The 12,536-nt window shown below is 40.7% G+C and overlaps 2 protein-coding genes across 3 annotated transcripts; both read right to left on the minus strand.

Moving 5' to 3' along the window:
• Nucleotides 1-2,244: 2,244 nt before the first annotated feature.
• LOC112570142 (galactosylceramide sulfotransferase-like) lies at nt 2,245-5,985 on the minus strand. Of its 2 annotated transcripts, none has more exons than XM_025248424.1 (3): nt 5,899-5,985; nt 4,750-4,939; nt 2,245-3,843 (listed from the first exon to the last, which is right to left on the minus strand). In XM_025248424.1, exon 3 carries the CDS (start codon nt 3,719-3,721, stop codon nt 2,417-2,419), a length of 1,305 nt encoding a protein of 434 aa, XP_025104209.1. In that variant the 5' UTR covers nt 3,722-3,843; nt 4,750-4,939; nt 5,899-5,985; the 3' UTR covers nt 2,245-2,416. The 2 variants fall into 2 exon arrangements, with proteins under 2 accessions (XP_025104209.1, XP_025104208.1); XM_025248423.1 differs by having other exon boundaries at nt 2,245-3,905.
• Nucleotides 5,986-7,804: 1,819 nt separating this feature from the next.
• On the minus strand, nt 7,805-10,940 carry LOC112571015. Its single transcript, XM_025249791.1, has 3 exons — nt 10,730-10,940; nt 9,941-10,099; nt 7,805-8,051 (listed from the first exon to the last, which is right to left on the minus strand). Exons 1-3 carry the CDS (start codon nt 10,917-10,919, stop codon nt 7,885-7,887), a joined length of 516 nt encoding a protein of 171 aa, XP_025105576.1. The 5' UTR covers nt 10,920-10,940; the 3' UTR covers nt 7,805-7,884.
• Nucleotides 10,941-12,536: the final 1,596 nt, after the last annotated feature.

Genomic DNA, 12,536 nt, shown 5'->3' on the forward strand with positions numbered 1-12,536 from the left:
TGTTTGCTCCGCTGAGTTTGCTCCACTGAGTTTAACTTAGCTTCTTGAAATTTTCATTTTGATATTCCAATTCTCAGCAGTAACGGGAGATGCAAACGAGGAACATGTATATAAATTAAGTGAATAACATTACTTACCAATGTCCTCCAATGAATATATATGTATGTATATAAGCTAACTTGTTGCAGCTACAAGCGTAACGAAATCACCTGCAGAAGCAAACAGGTGATCAGAAATCTAGGTGGGCTTTTATGGAAATATTTTCATCAAATAATCGTCGAAGCGTTTTATGCAGAAATGCTTACATGTTACTTGTGGGGGAAGCTCCCCTCAGAAAAAGGATGTGTGAGAAGGTTCTATGTATAAATGTTTTATAATGTAAAACTGACAGGTTTTAACTATAAGCTGTCAAAACATTTAAATAAGGTAAGCTCAAATTTTGCTAGTTTTTCTCCTGAGAATTATTTGCATATTTTACTATTATTCCAACTAAAAATATTTGTACTGTAAGAATTACTTGTTGCGAACTTTAAAATGAAATTTCAAAACCAAAAAATATGAAGTAGGATTTTATGTGAATAAGTATTTAAACCTGGGGTAAGTATCTATTTCAAGCTTTTTACAAACCTTTCTGTACATAGTGTTATAAATACGACTTTGTGGGGCTGCATCTTACGACGCGTTTAGAAATTCAAAGACTGCATTGGACGGTCCACTGACCATGGTTGAAGATGAAAAAGAAAAAGTCTACAGTTTACAGAGGACAAAAGCTAGTATATAAAATACTCAATAAGCTGCATTATGGCTATCGGTCACAAATTCTCCCCATGCATAAAACACAAAATGGAGAATTAATGAAAATCTCATACCCCTAACCCTCCCACCCATCACACACACACAGAGCGCGAGACAGAGAGAGGGGGAAGGAAAGGGTAAAGTCAGAGTAACTACTTTCAGAACACCCAAAGAAAACTTGCTCTTATATATGTAGCTGATGCAAATATACCACTCTAGAGTGGAGGAGGTGGTGACCTATCCACGTAGGTCTCTCAAGCTTTATGGCTATCAAGTGTCTGGCTTGTTGGAGCCCATGTGACCTCACTGTCCAGAACGAGAAGCGTCGGCCGTCGTCAGAAAAGGGAAGACCATAAGAACGTCTTTGACGATCGGAACCCGTGAAGCTGTTGGTCAGCTCAAAGGTCCTAGCAAGATGAAGACTGGTGGAGGACAAAAAGGAAAGGAATAAGAGAAAAGCCTACAGGATTCACTTCCGCACAGTTTACCACGGAAAGAGCCCGACATTAACGAACCGAAACCTGTTGTTCAAGTCAAAGGTCGTAGAAAGAAAGAAAACTGGAAGAGAAACGAAACACGGAGAAGAAAGTTTCCAAGAGATCTGTTACATCACGGAAATAACATCGTTATCAAAAATAACCAGAAAAAAAAACCAGTGTAAAGCGTTTACACCAAATTACAAATCTGGAACGTTGGCGAGATATTCCATTTGATACTTCGCTGCATTTTATGCCCGAGCTCCTACATTCTTGAAGGTCTGACTGGTCGGACACTGTGTGTAACCTGAGGTGCTGTGTATCAGATCACATAAGTTATATCGCGGGGACTTGCATACTATTTATTTATCAAAAGTTTTGGTGTGACACCACAGGCGTTTTAGACATTTCCTTCTCCCTTCAATAGCTGAGGGTAAACTAGGTTAACTATGGGAGATTTCCTGACGGTTTTAAAGCTTATGATCCTTCCCACAGGTTCTGGGCGAAACCGAACGCTGGGAGACTAGCAGTACCAAGGCCCTTGGCTTCAACCTAAAATAAATAAAGTACTAATCCTCATACTGTTTGCCGACATCATACCTTTAAAGGAGTTGTCGGGAAACGGGAAACGGGAAACGCAAGCCACAGCCAACCAAACCACAAAGTTTCAATCAAATACAGTTAAGGCCGTTCTTAACCCTTACGAATGGACCAACGCTGGACACAGTGTGGCAACGTTTTCAAATAACCTCCAGAAGTTCGTTCATATTGATCTTGTTATGAACGGCTTTAAGGTTAATTCACCGGCACATTCATCGTTTTTCATAATTCATGTTTGGTGCTTACATCGTGATCTTGAAAAACATATGTCGCAATGTAGCCAAGGAAACTCAATAAGCAAGTTATAAAAATATGAACAGGAAAATGTGCTTTCACCCGCCACCTTACTTGCACAAGCTCAAGACATGCGATCTGCAAGCTACCAAATGTGATACTTTAATCAGAAGTGTGTGACCTGAGTGGTTATGTAGCTGCTAGCAAAATTCTGGCAAGTTTTAATCCGGCAAGGTCGACAAACCATTTAAGTCCTTTTTCAAGTGATCGCGATTCACCTAAGCCAGACATTACCAACGAGTTTGCAGCCTTCAACACAAAGGAAAATATTTTCGCTGAGTGAAATGGCTGCTAGTCTGATTCAACCGAACTTGACCCTCAGTCTTCTCATATCGCCGCTTTAAACTGACCAATAAGTCATGCGGGTCGCAAAAAATCTGGCGGCACTCCTCGGCCGAGACATGAAAGGCAGGAGACCAGCGGGACTCAGGAAACTCAATGGGAGAGGCTTTCTTGTCGCAGAAAGACTTAACGGCTTGCAACACCTGCTTGAAGTACACAACCTCTTGCACAAAGTCCGCTCCTTGCTGCCGGATTTTCTTCCAGAAACTTCTGTTGAAGTGCTCGTACAGACGTATGTCCACCTGGCACCAGTTCCGGTGGACGGACGCCTCCTCCGACGAGAGGTCCGCGACGGTGAAGTTCTTCTGGTACGAGCCGACGTTGGCTGTGTGGTAGAGAATGTCTTTGGTGTCCCAGCACATCAGGCGGCGCAGGAGGACCAGCGACTCGTCAAAGTACTCCATAATCATGACGAGGGAGAACTCCGCGTCCAGGTCCTGGATGTACTGCTCAACTGCCTCGGAGTTGCCGGTGATGTTGGCCATGCCGAGAGGGAAGCCAGTGGGCATGCCCAGACAGTGCGACAGCAAGTTCTTGGTGATGGAGAAGTCGTCGGGGATGCAAATGCGGTCGGGCGCGGCTTGCGCGCTTTTGTACACAGCATCATACTCCTCGATATGGCGGAGGTAGTCTCGCACGGCGGCAATGCCCTGTTGCACCCTGGTGTTGCTGATGCTGAAGACGTCGAAGTAGTTGAGGACGGACACGAAATGCTTGAAGGGCTCCCGAATCATGGTGATGAAGACTGTGTCCGGGGGCATGAGGGCGCGCATGCTACTGCTGTTGTAGATGGCGTGGTCGATAAGGGTGTTGTACCCGCGCCGCGACGGCCGGAAGTCGTCTGACGTCATGGGGTACGGCCAACCCAAGTACAGGCGCCACTTCACCGGAAGTACAGCCGACAGGTTTCTCTGATAGGTGTAGCGCCTCAGCACGGATGCCATCGTCTCCGTCGCGCATTTCATGCACTTGATGAAGACGAAGTTGGAGCGGGGTCGGCAGGTGCGGGCGCCCTGATGTGGTGGCCTACTCCTGAAGTCCGCAGGCAGATCCTCCGAGTACGATTCTGGGCCCATGCCACTGCTCCTCGACGACCAGTGAGCTCGCAGGTAGTTGCTGTTGATGTACAAAATGCTGAGGAATGCTGCGAAGAACACGGTCCGCATCAAGCTCGAACGGCTACGACAAACAGATCCTGTCTTGAAGAGCGCCATCTGGTGGCAATAGTCCCCTCTCTCCCAGACTGGCCACTATACACGCTTCACTTCTTATAGCATACTCTTAAGCTCTGCTAGTTCATTGTCACTTTTTGTGATCAAAAGGGAAGCACAAATGCCTGATGCGACGAAAGAAAACTTGGGTTAAATGAGTAGTCTTCATTTACACCCATGCAGCAATCTGTATTCGAGAAAAAAAAAATGAGAGAGAAAATCAAGAAAACCACAAAGACATTTATGAAAAAACAAATAATGGAGCGCTCGCACACATACACAGAAGAACACAAAAACAATTAAAAGCGAGAGAGCAAGAGAGAGAAAGAATGGGGAAATATAGAAGATTAAGGGCATGAAGTCCGTGCCATCTGTTTCTTCTTGGAAAAGAAGCGATCGAATAAAAATAACACACAAACTTAGCTATACATAGTTCAACCTGTTTATAAAATTCCAGACAAATTTCCAAATCATCAATGATGTTTGCCAGTCCTTGGCAAATGACTAGTGCTTGACACCAGAGGACAGAGCATTTTTTAGTCATGGTTACAGTGAGTAGCAAACATGGATTCTTACATATATATATACATCTAAAATTATACACACATCCATAACATCGTAAGTCACCACTCTATATAGAGTGATAGCATTTACACCTACACACTTCTGGCGGATGCTGAAAAAAGAGGATCAGTCTATTCACATGATCAGCAAATTATGGTGACACACAAATGCAGGAATGGTGTCCACACTGGGTAATAGATAACACTGGATAAAGAAAGTTATACATTAAAGACAAATGCAAGAGACATGTACACCACTGCAATACATTTATATGAGGCAAAGCAAATTATATAAGATGGTGACACAAATTCTAGGAAATGTACTACTATGCAATATACACAAGCAAAACAAATTATATACGCTACTAACAAATGTAATCAATTAGGTACATTCTACCTTGCGAGCCAACATGAATTAAAAAAAAAAATTCAGTAACTAAATAAAACTAGAATACTGACTATACTTACCTCCAAAAGTGAGTGTTTTAAGAGAGATGAAGGTGAAAGCTGGCAATGATCTGATTGCTTGGCAACTGATAGAGCAAGGCCCAAATCACTGACTGTTCACCCCAATGGAAATTTCATGCAAGTGTCTTCCTCGTCTGATGAGCTATGACTGGGAGACCTTTGCAATCACCATGTTCCGAACTGAAGAAGTCTAAGAAGGAAAGACAAATCTTGACTTTTTTTGTTTTTGTTTTGGTTTGTCAAAGTCATGATATTTAAATTTAAAGGGATTCTAAAGGCTTGTGATAGGCTGTGGCGACGGTCAAACGTTTCAAAAATATATTTAGTTACAATTACTGAGCACGAGAGCAAAACAGGAGAAATAAATGATTCGTTTCTCACTTAATTACCCTTATTAGCACTATTTCGGTTGCCGATGTTTATAAAAATTGAAAAAAGTCCAGTGAAATCGACCCTTGTGTCCTTCCGCCGAGTAACCACGATAGCTTCCCGAGATGGTCAAGCAGACGAGTCTTAGTGTGATGTCAGAGTCTTATTGTGACGTCATTCTCTGACAGGAAGTGTCATTGCGAAGATTTGACGTCGTTGTTTATTCGTATGACGCACTCTGTGTGTAAGGCTTGTAAGGCTCTGTCTTTCGGAAACTGATGAAAAGAAAATTTTGAATCTTTTCCCATCTTTTCGTGGCAATCGGGTGCAGACATTCTCGAGGCATGGTTCTCACTATGGAAACCACACGTCATAGGGTCACGTGACGGAGAACGAGACTTCGTGGAAGCAAAAAAAGAGTCCCGTGTCATTTCTCTTATTAAACACAACATTCTGCTAAAAACCTTCAACGTTTTCCACATGAACACACATATAAATAGACGAGATTCAAATGTATCCTACTCTTTACGCGATTCTAAGCAGTTTTATTTTGCCTTTAGAATCCCTTTAAAATATGAAAATATCTGTGCTGCCCATGTCCAAGATCTGTACCTTAAAACCGTTCAGTTAAAATGCTGGTGAAAATTAATGAAAGCAATGAAATCGTCAAGATTCTACACATACGCTAAATAAATAAAATGTTTGTCTAGCTCAGCAACAAGACAAATAAGTCATGCAACAAAAGAGAAGCATTTTTTAAAAAAATATTAAACTGCTCACGATACTGTTTGTCGCGTGTGGCCTGCTCCTTGGGAGGACTGTCGTCACTGGTAGTGACGTAAAATATGGAGGCGGGGGGGATGACGTAAGAAGAGCGGGAAATCCAGGAAAGACTTGGACGATAATTGTGTTGAAGGTCTCGTCGACGCTGAAGCGAGGATATGCTCATGCGTAGAAACTATGGATCTTCTATTGTTGCTGAATGGACTAGCAGACATTATCGTGATATTTTTTTTAACCAAAAACAATAATAAAGCGTGAGTTGTATGTGTTTAGCTTTTTCATGTTATTTTTATTTAAATTTGACGTGAACTCGAGCAGCGATATCAAACGAAAATAGTCCACTATCCACATCTCTTTGCAAGCTGTACTAATTTGAAGCTAAAAGCTTCATTTGTTTCTCAACTGTTAAATTTAATTTTGTAGTTTTTTTTTTTCTTGTATGGTTCAGTAACGCATCACGAGCCGAATTGGATGAGTAAATAGAACTTTTCCTGTCGCCTTTTTGCAGGCCAATAGCTGATCAGTGCGCAGGTATGCTGGGTGCGTGAGCGACTGTAGCTGAGAGATCTCTGTATAGGTGTATGTGGAGCGGGGGGAGACTTATGTGTTGAGTTTATGTCATGGGCAATTTTTATTTGTGTAATAATGACATGTGTTTAGCGACCAAGATTGTATTCGGGGAATTTTCTCTGTGTAGATAGGGTTTCACGTCTGTCGTAGCAGACGACGCTGTTGATGAAATGTTACAGGAGACACGCTTGAGAGGCCAGCTTTGTGATTATGTATGTGTATGGGAGAAAAATGTGTTGTTCATGTGCATCGCTTTACACAGGCTCAGAAGGATCTGCTTGGATCATCGACCAGCGGCCCAAACTCAAGTCGCCAGCACCGGGTTTTAGGCTACAAATCCTATTTATCGAAAGATCTGTAACTGTATGGTTGGAGCATTTGATGTGGAGACGAAGGCATTGTTTTGAAAATAGCTCAGGCCATGCAGCGACTGGAAACCTTACCCAGCCCCACCCCAGCTGCGATTTTTTAGGGACAGTGAAAAGAAAAAAACTTTTGCTAAGGATTAGGACTCCGCCTTCCACGTGCTGTCCTCTGGGCAAGGTGAACCACTTACATAACTTACATAAATCACACTTCTTAACATATCTGACAAAAACTGGTGTCATGAAGTCACATTTTTTTTTACTTTGACTATTGTGGCAACAAACGCTGGAAATCTTCTCAATAAAATGTTACAGATGTTATTTAATGAAATGCTTGATTTGTACTAGATTTTGACCAAACTGTCTCAAAAAGTGAAAACTTCGATTGATATAGATGGTATAGCCTCAGATCGAGGCTTTGTGCATCCTACGTCTTTTAATTGCCTACCCAACTTATCTTTTAATTGACGTTTGTTCTCCTGAAGAGTGAAGCACACAGGCGCACAGTGACTACTTGTCTGGTTTGCAGTTTGCCTAAGCAAAATGTAGTGTTACATGCCTGACATCCACAAAACAAGGAGAGTATGTAGGCTTGAAAATTGTAAATCCATTGAGTGATAATTTCTAGGGTATTGTCTGGTGTACTCATATGTATGTATGTGTTTTCTGCTGAACTTACACGGCAGTTTGAGTAACAATCAAAAGGGAGAAGGGGAAGAAAGGTAGGTTATTTATTTCTGTCTCTTCGAACTTTGACCACCTCCCCCACCACCATCTTGTGCGTGTCACGTAGTACAGTTTTTACTAGACTGATGAATAGTAAACGTATCTATCTGAAAATGCACCGCTATACTCTCTGTATTTTTACTATTTTGTGCACATTCAGATGCCATATACACACACATTTTCGTGTAGACCTATTTACATAAGAAAGAGCTCAGTGGTTATTAAAGAACAAGTCACTATTTTATTCTCAAAACGATTCTTATCGCTAGCGTACAGTTGTGCCTTGGCTCAGTCGTGGGTAGAAGACTGAGAAGGAACCAGACTACAGAAAGACATCCATGAGAAGCATCACCCCGATGCCTAGATACAACAGACCGGCCACCACTGTCAGAGCGAAGGACCAGCCGAGGTCTGGATGCGGGAACAGTGGAATCGCCACTTCGTTCTTCTTGGCCGCGCAGATAATCACGCCGATCAACAGGAGGAATGCTGAAATAACATACAGTGCAATTTTGGCCTTTTTTAATACATCATGTAGTGAGACTTCTTTTATAATAAGCAGAGAGACAGAGAAAGCAAGAAACATTGTTGGACGCTGCAGACAAACAAGTCGAATAAAATTGTGCTGTGAAAATAATCATAGTGTTCTACATCGTGTTGCGCCTTCCAAGAGATACCGGCATTAAAGTTGTGCGCAGATTTACTACAAAGCTGATTTATGGCATCTAAATGTTTTTTGTCGCTGGATATTATGGATGTCGCTGTCACGTTTTGTGTCAGTAACAGCTAGTTTCAACTGGATTGGGTAAACTTATAAGGAAAGCTGTAATCAACATTTGTCCGATAGACGTTAAAGGTCTAGTAGAGCGCATTTTTTTTTTCAAAAAAAAAAAGGATTGGGTAACGGCTCAGCGCAATACACTGTTTCCACAAATCTAGGTAACTACTCATGTCTCAGACAGAGAATATAGAACTAACGAAACAAGATGGCCACACTCGTAGGACACCAGGAATCTTACTGTCAACACTATGGTATCATCTAATGGCAAAGCTGAGACCATACAGGTGGTAAATGTACAAACGGGACGTCACGAGTTTGACCTCTTCAGTGCATGGGGATGTCTGTATGTTTGAATCTCGAAGATAATAGCTGGGGGAGAGATTTTAAGAAGTAGGATCTTGCATTAAGCTTTACCTAACTATTAGGGGAAAAATTGCACCCACCATGCCTTTAAGAATTTAAGATGATTACACAGCTGGTAATGTAATTGTACGAGTACTAATTTGAAAACAAGTAGAAGTAGTCTGGATAGTTTCTATTCATACAAAGCGTTATGTGTGACAAGCACAACTTGTAGCATCCATTGACCTGCACACAATGACATTCATAAATGCCTCGCGTAAGAAGGAGTTTTAGCGTTGTCATGGAAATCTTGTTTGTTCCGAAAGCCTTCACAAACACAGCAACAATTAGAACAAATGTTCCTAGAGGAGACGCCAATGGGGACAAACAACGAACAGCACAGTTATAATTGCATTTGCGTCCTCAGTGCAGTAATTACCGTTGACATGGCTCTCAGACACCTGACAGGAGAAATCACTGGGTTAACAAATTAGCCACCGTGTGTAGAAATGTGTAGACAAATGCCGACAAAAAGTCATTAATGTGTTTGTTAATCTACCAAGGCAGCTAGAGATAACACTAAAAATTATTGATCTTTCGTCATTTTAAAATATCTTAAATGACATTTTATTTGATGTTTACATGGTTAAATTTACAGAGCACTGTTGCCATAAATTTCTAGCTTTGTCAGTCTGTACGTCCATCCGTCCGTCTGTATATCCATGTCCTAACTCATCAATTTATCACATATCTGTGAGTTTCCTTTTTTATGGACTTTATACTACAGTTTGTTTGCTCTACTGGACTGAGTTTAACTTAGCTGAAAGCAGCCAGGTTTCTGTGTAAAACCATACCTTGATCAGGCAATTATCATAAGAGGCAAACCTAATCTTTTAAAACTAAGCTGAAGACAAGCCTGATCAATACAAAGACTTAGTAGCAAAGCAATAATATAATTACAAATCAAAGGTTTAATTATTTTTCTCACCAGGTCGAGGTTCTGAAGTAACCTCGTGAGTCTGACATGAGGGGTATAACGATCAACTAGGATGGAGCAAAGTTCAGACAACACGCTTGTTAATCATTGCTATACATTTCTTATACAATAACCAACACAATTCAGCAAAAAATATACAAAATAAGGAAATAGCTGGTTAAAAGTTGAAGGAGGTGTAAATAAATAAAATAAAATACAGCAGCAGATGGCTTTATTACCAAAAAAATGCAAGACAAGTTTGATGTGTGCTTTGCTAACCTGCACCATAAGTCAGGCACAGAGTAACCATCCTGGTCCACTTTTTACCGGAAGTAGCAGCACAGAAGATGTACAAGGTGATGAAAATTAAGGATGCGGCGGCGAACAAGATTCCAAAGAGTTCCATGACCAGCATCGCCATATACCAGTCTGGAATTGCTGAGAAAAAAGCAACCAAAGCTTTGTCATTTTGAGACTTCTCTGTTGGACTTATTTCGCTACGTGTGCTCGTACACAGCGACAAGACCATAAAGGAGACACAAATAGGGGGCAGCCCTAAAAAATGGTGTCAGCCTTAAGTGGTGAGAGATAGGGATCACAGTGTTTTCACAGAAGGCTGGAGGTCATGTTCATCATACATAGAAATTAATATTAGCAACTGAGTTAATTGTTTTAAGACAGCTGGGTAGTAACAGCAAACATAACAAAAGTTATGAATAAGAAATTGAGTTAATAAAATGCAGCACAACAGCGCTTGCATTCTCTGCCTCATTCGTTCAGTCTTTCTTTCTGGGTCCAACAATAAACCCGTCGGTCAGAACATGTGGACTATGCACTATGGTCCACTGAAGAGGAAAAGACAGACTCACAAAACGAAATAAGATAAACAGACATAACGTACAAGCACAATACAGTAAATCTACTTGAGCACAATAGAAATGCTGTCAAAAACACAGGAAACATTTCAAGCTATTGAAGATTATTCCATCACCAAAATTAAAATATAAAACCAACTAAAGCTAAAATAGAAATTTAAAAAAAAACACTGACAATGAGACACGCGCTTACCCGATGTACTCCCACTGCCACCAGATGAACATCCGGTGGACGTGCACACATAGACGAGACCCATGCGATAGTCGATCTTGGAAATAACCATCCAGTTGGGCGTGAAGACGCCGACGGCAGTTATAACAAAGGCGAAGACGGAGATGAAGAATGCGATTTTCACCAGCGATGTTGACGATCGAAATGTCATTGCGAACCTTCTCCACAGGTCTGGACAGTTTCACAAGTGCCTTTTAAGAACTGAGCGGGTTGCAGCTACTAGTTTAGAAGGTATTGCACTTTAAAAAAAATCGGTCGTTTAGTGTAATGAAGAGACCGGGGACGAAAAAGGGAGGGGACCATTTTAATATTTTAATATTTTTCTTTTTTCCCGCCTTACGCTACTTTCTTTTGGCTTTTTGTTAAATACGTTGAGCTAATGAAAGCTTCTTAAAATTTTCATTTTGATATTCCAATTCTGAGCAGTAACGGGAGATGCAAACGAGGAACATGTATATAAATTAAGTGAGTAACATTACTTACCAATGTCCTCCAATGAATATATATGTATATAACCTAACTTGTTGCAGCTACAAGAAATCACCTGCAGACAGCAAACAGGTGATCAGAAGTCTAGGCGGGCTTTTACGGCAATGTTTTCATCAAATCATCAATACACGAGTGAACCTATGCTGTGAGGGCAACGACTGGTCTACGAATGGTCGAGAACTTCGCTTTTGAACTTGCGTCAAAGATGGCGTGGGATTTGTTTAGTTGTCATAGAAACGATCGTGCGCTTTACATTTACTCCTCTGGGCAAACAATGTAGACTTTCTGCTTTCCGGAATTGTCACCATCAAAAGGGGGAAAAAAAAGAAATACATAATGACATAACTAGCTCTATCTCTAATAACCATCTCTCAACGGTCAGATATTAATTAACGAGTACAGTATGATACTTCAAGGTTTTAAAGATTTATTGTGGCAGCTTGTTACACAAAAGTACCGGAAAGAAAGAGCTATTGGAATAAACGAGATTCGGAGGATACATGCGTTATTCGTGCTGAAGGCTGGCCTGACAGTAGAGCTAAGTGCTAGATAAGATAAAAGACATAAACACAAATTTCAAATTAGCATTGACATTCACAATTTCTTTTAGCTCAACAGCCCTTGGCGTGAATACAAATACATGTTTACTGCTTGAAGATAACGACAACTCTGATAATCTCTTAAAACATTTAAACAAGGAAAGCTCAAATTTTTCTAGTTTTTCTCCTGAGAATTATTTGCATCTTTTACTATTATTCCAACTAAAAATATTTATACTGTAAGAATTACTTGTTCCAGAGTTTCAAAGCTGATTATTGTCTTCTGAATTTTGATGACTATTAATGTTTGATACTGTAGGAAACAGAATTCTTTGATTCTAAAACCCTTTCATCACGGTAGGTCACATCCGACAATCAAGATAAAGAAAAGAAAATCTGCAGAAACGCGTGTATAATTCTTTTTGATGTTGATGTTTTCAAGTGACTGTTTCCATGGTAAATTTCATGTTGAAAGAAGAGCGTGGCCAGCAGCTCCGACAAGATCAATAAAATCGACAAACATTTATGAACAGGACAGCTACTTCAAGCAGCTATCAAAATTCTACAAAAGCACCGAGTACTTCCTTGTCCTCTGCAATGCGGATTGGCTAAAATGATGACTTTACACACTCATCACTGCAAAACAAACATAATGAGAATTAATAGTAGCTTCTGTCTAAATATCATTTAGAGCATTTCATACAAGTAGAAATCTGAGCACGGCATACAACGAAATTATT

This window comes from Pomacea canaliculata, linkage group LG8 (genome assembly GCF_003073045.1).
Source record: "Pomacea canaliculata isolate SZHN2017 linkage group LG8, ASM307304v1, whole genome shotgun sequence".
Taxonomy (NCBI): domain Eukaryota; kingdom Metazoa; phylum Mollusca; class Gastropoda; order Architaenioglossa; family Ampullariidae; genus Pomacea; species Pomacea canaliculata.

Coding starts and splice junctions, on each gene's coding strand:
- LOC112570142 (XM_025248424.1), bottom strand. CDS start 3,721: ATGGCGCTCTTCAAGACAGGATCTGTTTGTCGTAGCCGTTCGAGCTTG.
- LOC112571015 (XM_025249791.1), bottom strand. CDS start 10,919: ATGACATTTCGATCGTCAACATCGCTGGTGAAAATCGCATTCTTCATC. Junction 10,100..10,729: donor TGGCAGTGGGAGTACATCGG/GTAAGCGCGTGT, acceptor CTTTTTTCTCAG/CAATTCCAGACTGGTATATG. Junction 8,052..9,940: donor GTGCCTGACTTATGGTGCAG/GTTAGCAAAGCA, acceptor ATGTTATTTCAG/CATTCCTCCTGTTGATCGGC.